The following is a 22658-nucleotide window of genomic DNA, read 5'->3' as shown; positions in this document are numbered from 1 at the left end:
GCAGGGACTCAAATCCTGCACTGCCAGACGTGTCCCCCTGCTGAAGCCAGTACACGTCCAGGCCCGTCTGCGGTTCGCTAGAGAGCATTTGGATGATCCAGAGGAGGCTTGGGAGAATATGTTATGGTCAGATGAAACCAAAATAGATTTTTTTTGGTAGAAACACAGGTTCTCGTGTTTGGAGGAGAAAGAATGCTGAATTGCATCCGAAGAACACCATACACACTGTGAAGCATGGGGGTGGAAACATCATGGTTTGGGGCTGTTTTTCTGCAAAGGGACCAGGACGACTGATCTGTGTAAAGGAAAGAATGAATGGGGCCATGTATCGAGAGATTTTGAGTGAAAATCTCCTTCTATCAGCAAGGGCATTGAAGATGAGACGTGGCTGGGTCTTTCAGCATGACGCCACGGGGTGAGGAGGGAGTTGAAAGTCCGTGTTGCCCAACGACAGCCCCAAAACATCACTGCTCTAGAGGAGATCTGCATGGAGGAATGGGCCAAAATACCAGCAACAGTGTGTGAAAAGCTTGTGAAGAGTTACAGAAAACATATGGCCTCTGTTATTTCCAAGAAAGGGTACATAACAAAGAATTAAGATGAACTTTTGGTATTGACCAAATACATATTTTCCACCATGATTTGCAAATAAATTATTCAAAAATCAAACAATGTGATTTTCTGTTTTTTTTTCCACATTCTGTCTCTCGTTGTCTCTCATGGTTGAGGTTTAACCATGTTGACAATTACAGGCCTCGAATATTTGCAAGTGGGAGAACTTGCACAATTATTGGTTGACTAAATACTTATTTGCCCCACTGTATGTGTATGTTGCATGGCTATTTTGATTGGGAATGCCAGTTCTCTTTGCACTGTTGTTTAACTGTGTGAGAATAGGGCCTCATTAATACAGATTGAAGCGCTCTTCTTTTTGTGAATATATATATATTTTTTTGAGAGATATTATTTTTGTTGTGCTTTCACTAAATGATACTTATGTTTGTTGTGAAGGAGTTGCCGAAGCTTATGCCAAAAAACGGCGCGGTCCAATGAACGCCTGTGTCCACTCGCCTTTTGTAATGTTCTGAGATAGAAGTGCAGCGGCGCCAATGCTGTTTACTCACATGATGCAGGAGTGAGTTAGAGTTACGGCCTGCCGAGAGCTGTAAGCTGTGTTAATGTTGAAGCTGAATGTGCTAATAAAGAAACAAAGTGCCAGCACATCGCATGTGGTATACCTTTGTTAAGAAAAAGCACAAAACAAGACACCTTTCTCTGCCTCTTAGCTCTCAAGTGTGTCATTGTAATCTGTTTGAGCCAATGCATTAGCGGGTCATTCCGCGCATGCGTTAAATGCGCTAAATATTTTAACGTGATTAATCAAAAAAATTAATTACCGCCCGTTAATGCGTTAAATTTGACAGTCCTAATTTCTTTTTTTTTTTTTTTTACAATGGTGTATTTTTTTCAGCACATCAGCTATATGAACTATTATTATTATACTGTACTATAACCTATTACATTACCATGTTAGGCTAAAAAAAAAAAATAATAATTGAATTCCGACTAGAATAATTTACAGAAATGAAACACCACCTTTCCTAAGAGCACGAATAACCGTCTCGTAAACAAAAAATATTTCTTACCATGAAATGAAAACCAACATATCTCCGGTTTTCTGTGGTCTAACAGTGCCAAATAAAAAACTGGAAGAGAGATTGAAATTTGCGCTTTCGAGTAACATTGACGGCATAGTTTATTTATAACAATGTTTTAAAGATCTTACGGAAAATTGAAAATTAAGTAAAATCTACTTTGTAAAATAGAGAGGAAAACAAATGTAATGACTCCAGTGCAGCCCAAAGTAGTTTAGTAAGGATAGTGTTTCTTCACAAGATCAGGGCCGGCCCAGCCTATACGCAGACTATGCAGTTGCATAGGGCCCCTGACCACTAGGGGGCCCCCAATCTGGCAATTGTTTAATTTATATTCTATTTTGTTTCCTACAGTTTGCTTTATTTGACTTTTGTGAGTTTTGATACTTGATTACAAGCTTAAAAAATAAAAGTTCTTCTTTAATTTTGTTCTTTTCCTCTTTTAGAAAAAGGTTTGGCGCTATCTACTGTAAGTACTGACATTGGGGTGAAAAGTTTGAAGAATGCAGTGCAACAAAATCTGATTAATATACAAAATATGGACGCATGGGTTGGATTGCATGTATGGGTTTCACAGTACATTGTGATGTAATAGTGGGCCAAAAATATGGGCCCCTTGGCATTATTTTGCTTAGGGCCCCCAAATGGCCTGGGCCGGCCCTGCACAAGATAAAGTAAAAAGTATGGTATGGTGAAACTGCTACTCAAAAAGTAACTTAAGTAAATGTAATGCGTTACTACTCAGCTCTGTCTGCGAGTACCACCGTTGTGGCTAGTGTGGTAAGCCCAAATGTTTAAAAATTTTAAAGAGAAGACCAAGGCATACTATGTTCATAAAGCGCCAGATTGAACATTAACACTGTGCTCAGATTTTGCAGGGAAAAATATAATGTATTTCAGGAGTAAGTTGAATGGTATTACCATTGGAAGTTGATGCTAAAGATCTTAAAAGAAACCATTCTAAAACATTAAAGTGAATCTTTGTGGTGTGATTGAATTGTACTTGATATACAGTACTTGTAGGGGCTATGGTGGATTCAATTCAGTTTTTCACTTACCTCTAGAGGGAGCCCGCGTACTCGTGCTTTTACTTCTAAGTAAGTACTTGTATCTGTACTAACGCTTGAGAACCACTGCTCAAAGGGACGCCAACATGTGCAAAACCCACAGTAACTTATACAATTTACAACCATTTATAGCAAAACATGTACTAGGTAATAGCAACAAGGAAATGTAACTGAGATTTCATAAAGTTACATAAACATTTTATCATTAATTTAAAATAATCACTCCTCATTTTCGATTGACCCAAACCAGGGGTTGGCTACCCAAAATGTTGAAAGAGCCATTTTACACCCAAAAAAAACAAAAAACAAACATATTAGCTATATACAGTAAGCCCACTATCAAAACGACTAAGTACATAGCTTGCTTTCATGATTTTATGTATAATTTTCCTGCAGTGCATCCAACGTACCACGTGACTACTCTGTTGTATGATGCCACCTCAAGTGTAACTTCATTACAATATTAATGAATTGTTTCATTTCTTTTATGAAATTATAGAAATGCAATAAAGTAATCCGATTTTTGATGTCGTTTTTATTTGGAGGTTTTTGAAATACAACAAAATGGAACGTGCATAACATGCCCCATATCTGGGCATGTCTTTGATTTTCTTTATTATCTCGGTTTTGTTTTTGAAGTCTGCAAATAGGTATTCTGATATGTTGACAAATGTCTCCTTCATGCACTCACTATCTGTGAACGGTTTTCGACGCTTTATTATCTCCCGGGTTTCAACAAAACATGCAGCAGTAGTGGAGTTTGGTGATGCAAACCACTTCTTAAATCTATTTTTGCGCACCTCTAAGTTCTTCAGAAATAATGGAATCGCACTTTATCTCTCATTCCCAACTGGGTACTCGGCTGCCTGTTTGTTTACAATAGCCACCTGCCTGGCATCCCGCCCTGCTGATAGAAACATGCATCGCAGGCTATGACACAAATCTTCGTTGAGAGAAATGTTGAAATTTAATATTTATTCTACACATTTTACAACATTGGAAAACGTTAAGAATGTTTGTGTCATTTTTGTCCTCCTACAGAAACCATATTAAAACAAAAAATATTACTCCCCTCAACCATCTTTTTTCATTTTCAAACATTTTTGAAAATGCTCCAGGGAGCCACTAGGGCAGCGCTAAAGAGTTGCATGCAGCTCTCAAAACACGGGTTGCAAACCCCCGACCCAGACAAATACACTCAGGGATAAAGTGTATTTCTTAGCATTTCAGAAGGTTAATTAAAAATGATGAGCAGAAAGTGTCAATTAACGTAGACGTGACCTATTCATTAAACGTGATTGCAGATTAAATGTCATTGCTATGTAGCCTACTCTAACTTCTTTCACCCATAATGTTGACTTTATTATATCAATTTTGTAATTTTATAAAACACATAGTAGGTTCTTTATAACTCGTGACATATTTTCTTCATTTATTCCACATTTTATCCAGGCGAAGGACAAAAAATGGACTGCTCACATTTAGCAAAGGGCACATTGAGCATTGTGGTGTTATACAATGTGAAAGAATATTTTTATTGGGAGCCAGAATGTGTTTGGGTGCGCCTATGCTGCAAAAAGGTGTGAAGTTGATGTGGTTCCTGCCCTCTATCAGACTAGGCGTCAATGTAACTGTGACCTGCGATCAATATGCAATCTAACCACCCCTGGGGCGGGACAGACTGAAATACACAGGGCAGCTCGACAACTCTATCAGCTCACAAGTCTCCACAGGGGGAAAAAAATAACATTTACAATGACTAGCGGTGCTACAGAGAGCCATGTGGCCTACAAACGGCATATTCTGTCACGGCATGCAGACGGGGGTTTCCATTATTTGTGTCAAACACAAGCGCGTCAATAAAGACAAGAGTGTATGACTTACATGTTTGTGTTGGCAGTGGAGGTGAGCCACTCTCCTGCCAGGCCAATAATGTCCAAACCTGAGGACAACTGGTTGAAGAAGCGAGGGTGACCTGAGAAACATACACATACTGTAAAATATAATGCTGCTGTCGCTAATGCCTTTTGGGAGCCTATACCAAACCTAAACAGATTGCTGAACCACTCTGGTAACAAGGTTATAATGTGACAGCCATTTAGACTCAAGGCGCACGCACACAGTCAGCCTAAAAAAATGCCTACAGCTTAAATGCAGTCATGGATATAAATGGCGTGTAAATGTGGTGTAAGTATTCACATATTTAAGCTGCAGTTGGTCTCAGCGTTAGGTAGGGCAGTTTTATGAAGGCGGTACAATATTTAGATGAAAAATTCTCAGAAAGGCAATGATTTGAGTATACATATTTGTAACATTACGATACAGTCAGTGGTATTTTTTGGCATGAGCGGGATGGGCAGGGTCCCTGGGTGCAAATTCACTGCCAAATGATTTAAGCAATATAGCCTGCATTTCTCCACAAATAGCCACTAGTCACTTTGTGGCACTCATTACAGAGAAGAATAATTACCGCTTACATTGTGTAACAGAAGTAGAGGCTTCCACCCAATTTATAAGCCGAGACAATTAATAGCAGATTGTTAAATCACAGGTCTTTCAAGGTCATGGTTTAAAATGAAACTAAAGTTATCAACTAACAACAAACTAAATAGCATACTAGCAATTAATGACACATCGGAATGAAAATTAACTGAAGAAATAATTAGCACAGAACATGAAATTTTAATGTTATTTAAATCTCTAGTGCTGCAATGCATGCTGGGAGGCATGAGGCATGTTGGACAGTGTTGAGGGTGCTACTAAATTTTTTGCTTGCAAGTTAAAGCAAAAACTGTAAGCGACAACCGATAAAAACCTATAATAACACATCTTAATAAAAAAATAGGGGGGAAAAAACCCTTCTAAGTCATGTCACTTTTCTTGCTGTTACATCCATATGCCCTATATCAATAAAGACAAAAATTAGCATAAACAATAATACAACAAAAATACTAAACCTTAAAAAGATATTTGAAAAGGCAGAAATGCTGACAATTAATATAATAAATCATTAAATCAAAGGTCATTCAAAGTCAGGGTTTCAAAATGAAATGAAATTATCAAACTTAATAGCATACTAGCAAATCTCTAGTGCTGCAATGCATGCTGGGAGGCATGAGGCATGTTGGACAGTGTTGAGGGCGCTTCTTAATTTGTTGCTCGCAAGTTAAAGCATAAACTTGCCGATGAAGACAGAATTAGGTAAAATAAAAACTCCTAAGTCAAGTCACTTTTCATGTTGTTACATCCATATGTCCTATGTTAATAAAGTGAAAAATAGCATAAACAGTACTGCAACTGAAATACTAAACCTTGACAAATATTAGAAAAGACAAAAATATTGACATTAATAGAAATTAATTAAATCAAAGGTCATTCAAAGGCATGGTTTCAATGTGAAGCTAACATTATCACATAACAACAAACTAAATAGCATACTAGCAGTTAATGACACAACAGAATACAATTAAATGAAGAAATAATTAGCGAAGAACATGAAATTTGAATGTTATTTGAATCTCAAGTGCTGCAATGCATGCTGGGAGGCATGAGGCATGTTGAACAGTGTTGAGGGCGCTTCTAAATTTGTAGCTCGCAAGTTAAAGCAAAAACTGCCATATGTCCTATAGGACATTCGAATGTAACAAAATGAAAACTGAAGGTTTTTTTTTCCTAACTCTTTTTTTAAGATGTGTCATCATAGGCCAGTTTTTGCTTTAATTTGCGAGCAACAAATTTAGATGGCTGTAAACAATGTCCAACATGCCTCATGCCTCCCAGCATGCATTGCAGCCCTACAGATTTAAATAACATTCAAATTTCATTTTCTGTGCTAATTATATTTCTTCTGTTAATTTCATTCTGTTGTGCCATTATTTGCTAATGCTATTTAGCTTTTTGTTATGTGATAATTTTAGTCTCATTTTGAAACCATGAGTTTGAATGACGTTTGATTTAATGATGTGCTATAAATTGTGTCTGCTTATAAATTGGAAGGTGTTACGTCGATATGTCCTATGTTCATAAAGTAAAATAATGTTATAAACAATCCTGCAACTAAAATACTAAACCTTAAAAAAATATTTGAAAAGGCAGAAATATTGTTATTGATCTTAGGAACCCATTGTTCTTTTGTTCCCAGTAAACAATATTGGTTTGAGACTAGGGCTGTCAAAATTATCGCGTTAACGGGCGGTAATTAATTTTTTAAATTAATCACGTTAAAATATTTGACGCAATTAACGCACATGGCCCGCTCAGATTGAAATGACAGAAGTGTAATGTCCGCTTGTTACTTGTTTTTTGTTATTTGGCGCCCTCTGCTGGCGCTTGGGTCCAAATGATTTTATGGGTTTGGGGAGTGAGCATGGTGTAATGACATCAACAATGGCGAGCTACTAGTTTGTTTTTTATTGAAAATTTTACAAATTTTAATAAAACGAAAACATTAAGAAGGGTTTTAATATAAAATTTCTATAACTTGTACTAACATTTATCCTTTAAGAACTACAAGTCTTTCTATTCATGGATTGCTTTAAGAGAATGTTAATAATGTTAATGCCATCTTGTTGATTTATGGTTATAATAAACAAATACAGTACTTATGTACCGTATGTTGAATGTATATATCCGTCTTGTGTCTTATCTTTTCATTCCAACAATAATTTACAGAAAAATATGGCATGTTTTATAGATGCTTTGAATTGCGATTAATTGCGATTAATTACGATTAACTAATTTTTAAGCTGTAATTAACTCAATTAAAAATTTTAACCGTTTGACAGCCCTAATTGAGACATGTACTGTAGTTGTGTTCAGTACCACGGCCAGCTCATAGTCTCACTATATAGTGTTTCTCAAAAAAGCAAACACAAATCACTCGAGTTTAACGTGATGTAGACACATAGTGATATACTGTATGAAACCCAGGGGACAGTTTTAACGCTGTCGTTTTAACTGCAGCAAACCGGCCGCGTAAGGGTGCCCTCGGGCGACACTTGCTTTAATAAGTGAGATGAGAGCAGAGAGGCGTCAAGTGAATTAATACCATGGGGACAATGATTAAGGCAGTGTGGACTGCCAACAGATTCTCGTGAAAAGTCTGGATTAATTTCTGATTAGACAAATATTTACTATATACTGCGTATTTTTTTCATTTAGCGATGATCAGTGATTGGATTTTCCCTTTCTAAGAAATTATACATTAAGCTCAGTTTTATATATTAAGTGCACATGTCTTTACCTGTCCGGACGCCATATTTGAGTGTGTCCCTGCAGTCCACTAGGATCTGCTCAAGAGACTCGGGCTGGTCAGACAGCTCCAGGTTGAAGCCCTCCATGCCTTCCAGGAGCTGATGAGGGTGGTGGAAGTCCAACACCTTGGTGGAGCGATCGAACGTCTTCTTCACATAGTTGGTAAGAATGTCAACCACCTCCAGTAAAAACTGCATGGTCGGTTCTTCTCCATTCTTTGCAGGCAGCAGATCTCGAATTAAAAGGAAAATATTTTTAAATATTGCAATACAAATATCATAAGCATGGGAAAATATATCAACAGATTTAATTTTGTTGTTTCACATTTTAAAACAACCACAAAATGCAGACCATTCCCTTATAGGCATATTTTGAAGCTGTACTGCGTGAACTAATAAGGCACAATTATAAAATATTTCGTGTTTTAAACACTTGGAAATTCAATAATTTTATTTCAATCTTAATTTTCATATCGAATAATGCATTTTTAGTGTTGCCATTTTGTTATCATAACCTTATTTTGCAACCACACGAGGCACTTGCACATTCTTTTTGGTTGTTTTATTGATTTTGATCATATTTTTTAAGGGGAAAATTTGTTTTTGGTTTGTTTTGGCAGTGATTCTTACCTCGAGCAAACAGGTTCGAGAAGTCTGTCTCGGTGCGTCGAAACCGGGCGTCCCTGTCACTGTTGTCACAGGAGAGCAGGTTCTTTTGACCCAGTCTACCCTTCTCCTCCAGACTGTTGTTCTTCTGCAGGAACCCTAAGGTATTGCATGGGGAAGTGCACGAGTTGTCACCAAACATTTCCATTGCACAATGTTTCAAATGGCCTGTATATAAATGTGTATATTAAAAAAAACAAATAAAGAGTCACTATGTGTTTTTTTTCTAGTCCTAGGCTTAGTTAGAAAAAACAATTGGTGGATGCCAAACAAAAACTAAGCTATATATAGATTAGACCACACCCCCCACAGACACACACACGCACACAGACGCGGGCACCCACACACACACACAGCCACTGATCGGCTCAGTGGTCCGGACAGCTTCCGGCTATTGCCCCGTACCGCCATTCACCCCCACCCCAGCCCAACCCACATCAGGAGGGTTAATGAAGGATGGCCAGAACCACAGCATATAGGCCTGCTCGGTGATTGATCCTCCCCCTGTGCAAAGGCCCATAAGGCGCGCTAATTGTGCTAAATTAAGAAGGTAAAACGAAAAATAAACGCATGCATCGGATTTCAAAAGCAAATACATTTTTTCCCCCATTTCATACAATTTATTTGAAGAAAATGTCATCTTTTATTTTTAAGGCACATTCCAAAAATCAATATTCGAAGGCATGAAGTCCCATTCAAAGGTAATTTCAATCATAATCAATTGCAATGCATTTGCCAATTGCTCATTTATCAATTATTTGTTATTTTGCAGGAGCTGTCTTAACAAACTTTGCCAATTTTAAAATAATAATATAGCAATTCGAATATGTGGTCAAGGAAGGGAGCACGAATAAGAAATAAACTTCACTGAATTTCCACCCACACAAATGTACTGTAAATTTTCATTATGCATACAACGACCGTGTGTGCATCATAACATATTTTTCCTTTGCTGTCCTGAGGATGTTTGGCCCGCGCTTGGAAAATGGAAAAGACATGGGAGGATCCGGGGGCGGTCAGAGTGGGTGAGAGGAGCTCTCATCATCAGACCCACAGGGTAATGTCCACTGACCTTTCCAAGATGGTAACACACTGTGACAGTTTTGTTCTCGCAGCCTCTATACAGTGGCCTATTTAAGAGGACAGTGAAATGGTTGCGAATAGAATCACAGCGACCCTCAGGTGATACCATGCAATAAGGCAATATCCACCTGACAATTACAACATTTGTATAACATATCACACATCATCAAAGTGTTGACATATTTATGTGTATATATGTGTTATCTTTTGACTCCCTGCAGCAATAACTCGATAAATGCACAATAATAAAGCAAATTTGATGATCAAAAAATATTGGATCCAGGCTGATTTTTAAAGCTATAATATAGTTTGCGTCATTTTTATTATTATTATTATTATTATTTTTATGTTTATTGGCTTACTTCGCGTTCCAACTTAAATGCACATTCGTTCTGCCATAAACCGGGGACCGCGTATAAAGGCCACGGTCATAATATTTGCAGAATGAGACAACTTACCACAAATCCTCATGCCCAGTTTCCGTGTACAGCCATGCATCCACGCATATTCGTAGGCTAAAACAGAATAGACCTTTAAGTTTGTGATGTACGACGGCGGAAGAATGATGAAAAGGTGGCCAAGCAGTGCAAGCGTGAAGCGGGATGCTATTGATCTGCATGGTTTTTGATAATGAGATTCAATGGATTAATTTAATATTTTATTTATAATTTTTTATCCTGGTAGTTTATTTAATTATTTTACGCCATATATATTCTAAAATCCTAAATTGATTTCTGTATATTTTTTTGATAAAATGTTTTTGCTCTCTTGTTAGATGAATATTTAAAATTTTGAGGATTACTACATTGCATATGGGAAGAGTCATAACATTTCCGACTTGTAGGCCAAATCAATAGGGACACGCTGGCTCGCATCCCACACCCACGCAAAGTAGCCGTGTGGGAAACTAACACCCGTGAAATGAACTCACGGAGGAGGGTGGAAATTAATTGAGTAAAACACCGTTTGTGACTGGAGCGAGCTGCTGATGGTCGTGGAAGTCTATAGCAGACATTCGGAGTCTCATCCAGACAGACAAAAGCGTGGACATGCGTGAGCGGAGACGAGGCCCATTGGGACCAAATGCAAAGCGACAGAGCCACGGCCATTGCATGGGGTAACACAAAATCCAAGACATTTTCAACAACAAAAAGATTTTTGCTCGAGTTGCAAGAACGAGGCCGAAGCACCCGTATACGACCACAAACCTGGAATTATGAAGCATTTGAAGATTATGGTGTCATCCAGCAGCAGTGCGTGGGTCACGTCAAATAAATAAGCATCTTTATATATATATATATATATATATATATATATATATATATATATATATATATATATATATATATATATATATATATATATATATATATATATATATATATATATATATTATTACAGCAAAAGAACTGTTGTGTTTGATAGAACAATATGTCCATATGCTGCCATAGCAGATTTATGGCGCATTAATCCCCCGAACTATTTTTAATTTGTCTGTTTTACCCTGGAAACCCCATTTACAGACGTCGCGCAACCGCTTTTGCTTCAACCCAGCCATAAAACTAAAGTAATTAATTACGGTATACTTATTATTCGAAATGTCTGTCATTTTGAACTTAGAATCATCAATTGATGTCTAATATTTCGTAAAAAAAAAAAAAAAAAAAACGACTTTAAAAAATTATTCTCGCAACTTTTAAACAAATTACGTCACAATGAAAAAAATTGCGTCTGTAAATAAGTCACGGATATCTACCTCATAACTATCCCTTAATCATATTTTATTGTTAGTCGCATTTTCCCCAATATGTTAGATGATAAATAATCGATCCAAACAAAGCAAAATAGAAAAAAAAAAACATTTAAAAGGGTAAATATATGAAAATGAAAATCTCGACCACTCCTTGATGTCTGCGATTTCTGCATCGCGACCCTTGTTATATTACCATGTCTCACCCATAAAATCCCCCCAAAATCCGGCTGTGGCCTTTCACAGCTGTGTCTTGACACTCGGTGATATATGCTACATGGAGTTTTTGGATCAAAAAGAGGTTGGTACGCGATAATATCTCGTTAAAATCGTGGCATCTTTAATTATGCTCTCGCAGGCTCTCAACTCCAATGAAGGTTTTTCTGTTTAACTATTATTATTATTATTTTTAAATGTCCTCATGTTCAAAATTCTTCTTCCCCCAGAAAATTGAGATATGAAGCTTTCCAATGATGTATCTCACATGCATATAGGACAACTTTGAAATTTGGCCAAATTGGGGGTCTCACAGCGGAATTTCAAGTCACCTGAGTGTTTTCCGCCATATATATTATAGTGCTGCAACGATTAATCGATTACCTTGAGTAATTCGATTACAACAAAGCTTCGAATCAAATGTTGGTGCTACAAGTATTCGTTTAATTAGAGTGGTGTTGTAATTGTTTATTTTGAAAGTGTCTGCATTCAGTTTTATTGATTAGGGGATTTGGGTGGATACATTGCCCTCTAGTGGTAACAGTGAAAATGACATAACTAATTTAAAATGGCTGAATCCAGCTGATCCCTGTTAAGACCCCCCAAATTTTTTGGGTTTGAACTAATATGTTTTTTAATGCATTTGTAATTCAGTTTATGGATTTAGGCGTTTTTGTGGAAATATGTGTTTGACTGATTTGTTAAGAGCATTGTAAAAATACGTTAACATTTTATAGCATTTAAGCTAACAGACTTTTGCTATGCAAGTTAGCCAATGGTTATTTTGTTGTAGTAAGAATAGAGCCACATTTAAAAAATTTTTTTTATAACGGTTGAGGCTAAGCTCACTTATTTTATTTTTAAATGAAAGTGCAATTCTAGTTTGAATAAACACTCGGAAATTTTATTTTGTATTTGCATTTAATGCTCTTTTGAAAGTGCAATCTTAGCAAGCCTTTGTTCTAAAATTTATTCTGCAATGCATTAAATTCAGCTAATCCGATTACTCGATTATTCGAACTAACAAATTGATAGATTAATCGACTACTAAAATGATCGATAGCTGCAGCCCTAATATATTTTATATTTAAGAAAAATGTTTGCAAAAATAAAAAATAAAAAAATCGCTGAACATTGCAAGGTCAATATTTTCCTGCACAGACACAGTCAAAATGTGAAAATAATATAAACATTTAAACTGTTTAATTCGAGGCTAAAATATGTTAAGTAATAAAAATGCACGTGCTGCGCATTTTAATATTCTATTAAAAATAAAATAAAATAAAAGTCTAATGTGACATTATTATGTCCTCGACTGGCGCACTGCTCCGCGCACTGCTGCACTTAGACAGACAGACGGACAACCCGAGAGTCGGACAGTCAGCTGTGATGGCTCTGTTTTTAACCGCAGTGATTAACGACGGAGCCCTCACAGCAAATGACCCAGGCAAGAGTCGCTCCCCCCAGACAGAAAAGGAGGGGTGACGGCAGAGACGGAGGCAGGGAGGGAGTGTTCGCACTTTGAGCAAGGCACCCTTCTATTCTGGCAGTGGAAGCCATGCACAGCATCGCATCTCGGTGAAACTAGATGTGACCGACCCTCGGGGGTCGATATAGCAAGGTGTTCTAATTCACATACTTGTGGATGAGGGTCTTAAATTGGCAGTGTTTGGGTCCTGGTCGCCGCTGGTGGCTCTAGGCTCTGATGTGGCCATCACTCTTTGTTTATCTGATTTCCAAGAATGCTGTTATTCAACTGCAAACAAAGCAGACCATTTGGAATAATAAATGAGCCACTTTATCACAAAGGTAAATTCAATGCATGTCAATCTGATGAGTGAGATAATAATAATAAAAATATTAGTTCTAACACTAATAAGAAATTTGTGTTGGTGTTGCACAAGAATGATATCATGCTCAATGCCAGTCTGGGTGCTCTTGGATGCGCAATTTGGAAGCACAATTGCGCACTGACAGAACTGACACAATAGGGATAAATGCCCATGGAGATAGCATCCATCTCGGAAACGCGCAGCTATATTTCTTGAACTCTATTAGCCATTAAATTCCGTCAGAGACGCCAAAGAGATTTTTGACATGTTGAAATAAAAAGAGCTTATGTCAAGGAGATGACAATAAGAAATAAATAAGATTCGCTAGAGACAAAATATCAATAACAAATTTTAAAAAATCAACTGATCAAAACAAACCAATACAAATTGCACTTTTCATGCAGTAACGAATATTGCCAAATAATTTACACTATTGTTGGGCAAAACAACAACAACACATACACACACAAAAAAATGAAAACGGAAAGCTGAATCATTTTTCAGTCATTTAATTTGATCTTATTTCCTATTTGGATAAACCTGATGCGTAAAAGACGCTGTTTAAATTGAGACCCTTGGAATAACTGCGAGTGTCAGTGGGAATAAAAGCAGACCTCTTACCTGCACTGAGGAACCCCCACAGGTAGTAGAATCCCAAAAAGTAGACGCTGAAGGCTCAGAGGTGCAGATGTCTGACGCCAATAATATCCTCCAGCGGTGCACAAGTGAGCACAGTCTCCCTCAAGAACATTTTGATGCCTTATTTATATGAGAAGCTGCGGCTGCCCATTGGTCTGTTCACACACGCACGCATCATCTCACGCACGCGCGCGCGCACGAAGACACATACCTACACACGCACACAGAGAATTGAGTCACAGTCACACCCTCACCTCTATCTGATGACTCAGAAGACTTGCCAGTGGACACGAAAATTAAATTAAAAAGCAAAAAAAAAAAAAAAAAAAAAAAAAAAGTTCATTCAAAGATGTTAAATTGATGAATCGTTTACCGCCTGTCTGGTAACCTTATCTGTATATGTTCCTATATTTTGGTTTGATGTAGTGTAATTTAGTTCGCTTGATTTAGACCATAAACTCATGCGTGACCTTGAGAACATCCCCCAGGTGTCCTGAGCTAGATAAAGTATTTAAACTTCTTGTTTATTTATTTTCGAACATGTGTTGATATCAACACTTGAATTAATAAATGATTAGGCGACTATTACAATTTTAATTACATTTCTTTAAAATGAGATCCTTGCAATTAATGACGTTGTTATACAAAATTGATAAAATCTATATGATATTCTTTTTTAAATATTCTGCCATAGAAATGAAAACATTCTTTGTAAAAATGCCAATACTGTCATTGTGACTACTGCGTGTACTGAATTCTCAACCCTAAAACAGTCACCACAAAATTGAGCAAATAAACTATTTACAGTGGGGCAAATAAGTATTTAGTCAACCATCAATTGTGCAAGTTCTCCTACTTGAAAAGATTACAGAGGCCTGTAATTGTCAACATGGGTAAACCTCAACCATGAGAGACGGAATGTGGAAAAAAACAGAAAATCACATTGTTTGATTTTTAAAGAATTTATTTCCAAATTAGAGTGGAAAATAAGTATTTGGTCACCTACAAACAAGCAAGATTTCTGGCTGCCAAAGAGGTCTAACTTCTTCTCACGAGGTCTAACGAGGCTCCACTCGTTACCTGTATTATTGGCACCTGTTTTAACTCATTATCGGTATACAAGACACCTGTCCACAATCTCAGTCAGTCACACTCCAAACTCATCTATGGCCAAGACCAAAGAGCTGTCGAAGGACACCAGAGACAAAATTATAGACCTGCACCAGGCTGGGAAGACTGAATCTGCAATAGGTAAAACGCTTGGTCTACTATAGACCCTACTCACATGACGTCACAACCACGCCTCCGCGCCATATTGTCCGTCAACTCGTCGTGTTGACGCATTACCGCTACGTAAATTCCTCCTATTATGGCGTGTTTTTCTGCTCGTTAACATTAATAATCAAAATGGTGAAGGCGTGTGTGGCGGTTGGTTGCAATAACAGAGAAGATAGACGGAGAGACTTAAGTTCTACCGTATTCCGAGAGACCCGGAGAGGAGAACGAGATGGACTGCTGCAATTTGACGAGAAAACTGGGCTCCAAACGATCACCACGGATTATGTAGTCGCCATTTTATATCTGGTAAGATGCATTTAATATATATTTAGAGGGTTTTGGGCTGACAACCACAATTAAGATCATTGCGAGGCTAATCGCCGACAACATAGTTTCAAATTCAAGATGCTTATTTCTTCCACCATCATTACATTTTGAATAATATTTAGCTGGTACCAAGTGAAAGAAGCTGGCCTCGTCTACGGATCATCAGTTAAACAGGTGTGTCCAAACCTTTTGCAAAGGGGGGCAGATTTGGTGTGGTAAAAATGCGGGGGGCTACCTTAGCTGATTTACATAGAACAATATATCTAAACAAATTTTAGCAAGCCCTTCTGTGTGTCACATTTGCTTTATTATTTTTTTAAATTCATAATTTCAACAGTCTCGTCTTTGTGGCGTTCTCTTTCGACACTCGGGCTCTTGCGAAATACTGCTGCTGTGAAATTAAACTAGCTTCAAGTTGCTATAATTTCCCGCTGCATATCTTCCCTGTAATGTTGTCGTACATGTCACCGTGTCTTGTTCGGTAATTTCATTATCGCGTCACATCGAACTCTTTCAAAACAGCGACTGTCTCTTTGCAAATGAGGCAGACACAGTTGTTGCGTGTTTTATTGAAGAAATAGTCCAATATCCACCTATCCTTGAAGCGTCGGCCATCGCAGTCAACTTTTTTTTTTTATTGATTGTCGCCATTTTAGAAAATTGGAAGTAAAGGGTCACACGGGGTAATGTTGCTTAGAGTGCTGCTCTTAAAGTTTTTCAAAATTTCGTAAGAATTGGCTGATTTTGTGTGGACAAGATAGTTGTAGATATCAGGGTAGCAGATGTCAGGCAGAGAGGGCGAAGACAGCGGGTCGAAAAATATCGATTTAGGCATCAAATATGGATCTGGCGAATGGATAGACTGAAGCTTTTCCACATAACGCCTTTTATGCAACGCATCCAATGAGTTTACAGCGTCTGAAAGCACCGGGGCTTCCATGAATTGCACTATTAATTGCACGACAAATTGAAACCATTGAGAATACGGATAAACAATGACGGACAATATGGCGGCCGGATACAGCGACACGTCATTCTGTGACGTTGGTGAGTAGGGTCTAACTTGCACATCTTCCGTTATCTAATAAACTTGGTTTCACTTTGGAAATATTACTGTTTGCCAGTCTTTTTTATCTGTAAAAATTACGTTGCTGATCCAGATGCATATTGTCAAGGGTGCTCAAACGTTTTCATACCACTTGCATAATAAGCCAAAAACAAACATAATTGAAACACTAAGCTGTAAGGAAACAAAGGAATGATAGGAAAACTAATGGAGTCTAAACTACAAAGACAAGCATAAGACAAATGACAAGACAAATCTAAACTACCAAAGAATAAAACAACAGGAATGACTAGTGGCACGGGAAGTGGGGTGCTGAGTGTGCTGCAGCAGTGTTTTTGTTGTTGTTGTTAAAAAGAAAAAAAAACATATAGAAATAATAGTGTATTCAACTATGGACATTAAATTTATACGTTGAAAAAGTTTTTTGTTTTGTTTTTTAATAACATGGTCCCCACCTGAAACCTTGCTTGCGACCAGGTCACGTTAAATAAGGCGCTTTTGGAACGGAAAAGTTAACTGTTGACAGAGGAGGCGACGAATTAGCGATTCTTTTCTTTACAAAAACAGCAAAATTTTCTGAAATTTATTTTGAGGTTGAAGATGATTATGATGATAGTTCTATAATGGTGCCCAGCGAGCAAAGGTTTGCTGCAGATTTAGACCGTGGAGTCCAGAAAGGATATTGACCTGTTGTGTCTTCAAATAGGTAAGATGTGCTTGCATTGTAGCCATATTATTGTTTGTTGTTCCTGTTAAGCTGCCGCCGTACAGAGCGCTGTTGGACATTAGCGTGCAATTTATTTGAGTGTTGTGAAAAGGGGGAATTAAACCGAGGCTTATTGGACCTTTGATTTTACAATATGTTTGTGTGTCGTTGCACCGGCACTTTTTTTTTTCAATACAAAAACTCCAACACACACTGTAAGTGAAATAGAAGGCTGTCTTTATAGTAGCCAAGTAGTAGTATGTACATACGTATGTAAACTATCTAGCATGCGTGTTTTGCCAATGTGCATACATTGTACGGAGAAAAAGCGCGAGCATGACAAATTTGGACCGAAAAGGCTGTTTTTGGATGGGAATAAAACTATAAAGATCCTCAGCACCCCCTGCTGTGAGTGACTTCCAGAGCCGCAGGGAATGACTTACATGAAAGAAACACCACAAACACAGCAGATAAATAGAGCATACAAATGAACTAGGGCACCCAACAAGGATTAATAACATTCTAGTGACCAGCTCTGTCTCTCAAGGACTTCAGAAGCTTGTTAATGTTGACTCATGTTGCACAGTACTGAAAGAAAAACAGCATTCGACACAGGTTCAGGCAATTCTAAGGTAAAAGCGGGACACCTGTTTGTCTACTTATACTACTATACATTTTTCTATACTCTTATGCGATATGAATAGCAACTGGAATGGACCTTTTACAAGGATATGACGTTGCAAGTATGGCTAACTACTTTTACCCATAGGAGGTAAGCCTGCAACGTTAGCCTTCACGTTTGGACCACTACTTTAATGGACAGGACTCTAAATTGATGGAAGATTCTGCTCTGTATTGAGGTACACCGATTCTAATTCAAGGGCAGCGGGAACCTTGGTGGTCTGCTCCTACGGCTACACAAGCTGGATCTTGAGAATGTCATCTGTCAGGCAGCGAAGGAGCCCGTAATTGAGAAGTTCCGACTTGTCGGGCTTACCTTCACACAAAACTTGGACTCCGGTTGACCTCCTCTTGAGACATTGGACATTATTCCACAATGGAGTTGCCCAAGGTTAGAGGCGTCGAGTAGGTGTGGACATACCTATTGCCCCCTGACTCGCTGCATGAGAGTTTTTTGAAAGCATGAGACAAGCTTTTAAATTTATCATCTCACGCCGATACTGTCTGACTACCAAAATAATACAGTGTCTAGCACTTTCCTACTTGGTGGGCTCAGTGGCACCTTAGGTTCCTTCACGAAACCTACAGTGGGGCAAATAAGTATTTAGTCAACCACTAATTGTGCAAGTTCTCCCACTTGAAAATATTAGAGAGGCCTGTAACTGTCGACGTGGTTAAACCTCAACCATGAGAGACAGAATGTGGAAAAAAAACCAGAAAATCACATTGTTTGATTTTTAAATAATTTATTTGCAAGTCATGGTGGAAAATAAGTATTTGGTCAATACCAAAAGTTCATTTCAATACTTTGTCATGTACCCTTTGTTGGCAATAACGGAGGCCAAACGTTTTCTGTAACTCTTCACAAGCTTTTCACACACTGTTGCTGGTATTTTGGCCTATTCTTCCATGCAGATCTCCTCTAGAGCAGTGATATTTTGAGGCTGTCGTTGGGCAACACGGACTTTCAACTCCCTCCGCAGATTTTCTATGGGGTTGAGACCTGGAGACTGGCTAGGCCACTCCAGGAGCTTGAAGTGCTTCTTACGAAGCCACTCCTTTGTTGCCCTGGCTGTGTGTTTGGGATCATTGTCATGCTGAAAGACCCAGCCACGTCTCATCTTCAATGCCCTTGCTGATGGAAGGAGATTTTCACTCAAAATCTCTCGATACATGGCCCCATTCATTCTTTCCTTTACACAGATCAATCGTCCTGGTCCTTTTGCACAAAAACAGTCCAAAAGCATGATGTTTCCACCCCCATGCTTCACAGTGGGTATGGTGTTCTTCGGATGCAATTCAGTATTCTTTCTCCTCCAAACACGAGAACCTGTGTTTCTACCAAAAAGTTCCATTTTGGTTTCATCTGACTATAACACATTCTCCCAGTCCTCTTCTGGATCATCCAAATGCTTTCTAGCGAACTGCAGATGGGCCTGGACGTGTACTTTCTTCAGCAGGGTCACACGTCTGGCAGTGCAGGATTTGAGTCCCTGGCGGCGCATTGTGTTACTGATAGTAGCCTTTTTTACTGTAGTCCCAGCTCTCTGTAGGTCATTCACTAGGTCCCCCCGTATGGTTCTGGGATTTTTGCTCCACGTTTTTGTTATCATTTTGACGCCATGGGGTGAGGAGGGAGTTGAAAGTCCGTGTTGCCCAACGACAGCCCCAAAACATCACTGCTCTAGAGGAGATCTGCATGGAGGAATGGGCCAAAATACCAGCAACAGTGTGTGAAAAGCTTGTGAAGAGATACAGAAAACGTTTGGCCTCTGTTATTGCCAGCAAAGGGTACATAACAAAGTATTGAGATGAAATTTTGGGTATAGACCAAATACTTATTTTCCACAATGATTTGCAAATAAAATTCTTTAAAAATCAAACAATGTGATTTTCAGTTTTTTTTTCCCACATTCTGTCTCTCATGGTTGAGGTTTACCCATGTTGACAATTACAGGCCTCTCTAATTTTTTCAAGTGGGAGAACTTCCACAATTAGTGGTTGACTAAATACTTATTTGCCCCACTATACGTTCACAACATGCATGTCAGTACGTTCACAACATGCATGGTTTTTGGTGACTCCAAACGAGAAAGTCCCAAACACTTTTTTTTCTCTCTTTTTAATTTTTTTTTTTTTTTTTAAATCAAACTCACCGTATTTTTCGGACTATAAGTAGCAGTTTTTTTTTCATAGTTTGGCTGGGGGTGCAACTTATAGTCAGGGGCGACTTATGTATGAAATTATTAACACATTATGATATCATTTCACATGTTATTTTGGTGTTTTGGAGTGACACTGATGGTTTGGTAAACTTGTTAGCATGTTCTTTATGCTATAGTTATCTGAATAACTCTTAACAGCTATGGCCAAGTTTGCGTTCTGCCTTTGGCAAGTGTGTTCAATTGTATTATTGACGTTTTTATATTGAAATGCATGCTATTAGTTTGTGGCGCATTCACGCCCAAGTGGGGGCGCACTCGCACTTGTTTACGCGAAGAAGAGTGCTCACACGCCAGAAGAAGACGGACAGCTACGCAGCGTCTGAGCGAGTGGGTGAGAGAGAGAGAGAGAAACACGACTGCGAACCTACGTTCATTGTTTATGCTTGTGAAATATCTCTACATAGGCAACGCCTGTGTGTATCATCTTTTCTGTTGTTGTTGTGTGTTTTCCACCCGCGATCGGACACTTAAAGCCAGTTGTGTGGTTGTTTGAACGATGTGCTAATGCTAGCGAACGCATGCTAACCGTATGTGTCATTGCTGTAATAGCAGCTAATTATCATTTGTTTACGTTAATCCGAACCTGTTTGGTATCGAAGACGAAATGGATTTGTATTATTTCTATTTTTAATTTCACTCTTCAAATAATGGTGTCATAACGACGGCCAAAATAAAGTCAGCAAATTATACGGACGTCCAGCATCGTCATTTGGGAGTTTAGCTCGCTGTAAAATAAAGCTGTAGCGTCCTGGTGAGGACGGTATATTCGCATTTCGTTGTTCATGCACCATGTAACATTATTATACTGTACGCTTATTCAGCATGTTGTTCTCTATTGTATTTTTTATATTAAATTGCCTTTCAAGATGACATATCTGTTCTATGTGTTGGATCTTATTAAGTAAATTTCCCCAAAAATGCGACTTATACTCCGGTGCGACTTATAGTCCGAAAAATACGGTACTGAAGACGAAAGCAGCGTTGGCAAAAGCAAAAATTTCGGTAGCGCGCACCTCTCTCCTTTAGAGTGCACTTAAGCGGGGCTTGGTGCAGCACCTTTAGGTCTTCTCTCTTCATGCCAACCTGTATACTTTAAGCAGTCATTTCCAGTAAGTACACCTACAATCATAGGCTGAGTATGACTTTTGGGGCAGTTAGGGGCACAACATGTTAATGACCCCGAAACGCAGTGTCAGCAATAAAATTAACTTACAAGAACATTTATAACTAGCCCTGCAAGCAGGACTGACGGGCCCTCGCGTATGGCGCAACTCGGACGTCAAACAAAGTCGGAGGGCAGGCAGGTCGGGGCGGTGGCAGTCGACAACAGACAGATATCCAGGCAGATATATTGCATGTCTGAATGTTCAGAATTAGTGGGGAGAGAAAATGGCGACGGTCATTATGACTTTCTTATCGGACCCCTCTGCTTTAACAAAACAAAAGTGTTTATTAGGCACCTGAACACGGTCATTATGACTTTCCTATTGGACCCCTCTGCTTTAAGGAAACAAAAGTCTTACCGGAGTATAAGTCGCATTTGTGGGTGAAATTTGCTTGATAAAATCCAACACATAGAACAGATATGTCATCTTGAAAGGCAATTTAATATAAAAATACAATAGAGAACAACATGCTGAATAAATGTACAGTGTACAGTGCATAAACAACGAAATGCGAATATACTGTCCTCACCAGGACGCTACCGCTTGGTCCTGGCTATAGACAGCGAACTCCAAAAAGACAATTCTGGATGTCCGCATAATTTGTTGAATCAATTTGGTCCTCGATAGCAAACAGGTTCACATCACCGTAAATAAATGATAATTACGTACTATTACAGCAATAATGTAACAGATTAGCATGCGTTCGCTAGCATTAGCACACCATTCAAACAACCACACAACTGGCTGTAAGTGTCCGCTCGCGGGTGGAAAACACACAACAACAGAAAAGATGATACACGCAGGCGTTGCCTCTGTAGAGATATTTTAAAGGCATAAACAATGAACGTAGGTTCGCAGCCGTCTTTCTCTCTCGCTAACTAGTCCACTCACTCACTCACTCACTCACTCACTCACTCACTCACTCACTCACTCACTCACTCACTCACTCACTCACTCACTCACTCACTCACTCACTCACTCACTCACTCACTCACTCAGAGCTACGTAGCTGTCTGTCTTCTTCTGGTGTGCGAGCGCTTATTCACGTA

General features: G+C 38.6%; 1 protein-coding gene across 2 annotated transcripts in view; it reads right to left on the bottom strand.

Annotated features, from left to right (window-relative positions):
• gad1b (glutamate decarboxylase 1b) overlaps window positions 1-14305 on the bottom strand; it is a 43478-nt gene extending 29173 nt beyond the window's left edge. Inside the window, exons 1-6 of one of the 2 annotated variants that reach the window (XM_057857231.1) lie at window positions 14143-14305; window positions 13329-13445; window positions 10182-10238; window positions 8605-8739; window positions 7965-8207; window positions 4607-4697 (exon numbers count right to left, since the gene is read on the bottom strand). In XM_057857231.1, coding sequence (XP_057713214.1) covers window positions 4607-4697; window positions 7965-8207; window positions 8605-8739; window positions 10182-10238; window positions 13329-13404 — 602 coding nt within the window. In that variant the 5' untranslated portion in view covers window positions 13405-13445; window positions 14143-14305. The remainder of the gene's footprint in view (window positions 1-4606; window positions 4698-7964; window positions 8208-8604; window positions 8740-10181; window positions 10239-13328; window positions 13446-14142) is intronic. The other variant, XM_057857232.1, reaches the window with a different exon arrangement.
• Between the last annotated feature and the right edge of the window lie 8353 nt (window positions 14306-22658).

Source organism: Corythoichthys intestinalis, chromosome 14 (assembly GCF_030265065.1).
Source record: "Corythoichthys intestinalis isolate RoL2023-P3 chromosome 14, ASM3026506v1, whole genome shotgun sequence".
Taxonomy (NCBI): Eukaryota; Metazoa; Chordata; class Actinopteri; order Syngnathiformes; family Syngnathidae; genus Corythoichthys; species Corythoichthys intestinalis.
Note: the sequence above shows the minus strand (reverse complement) of the source record. Positions and strands in the feature narration are given on the sequence as shown.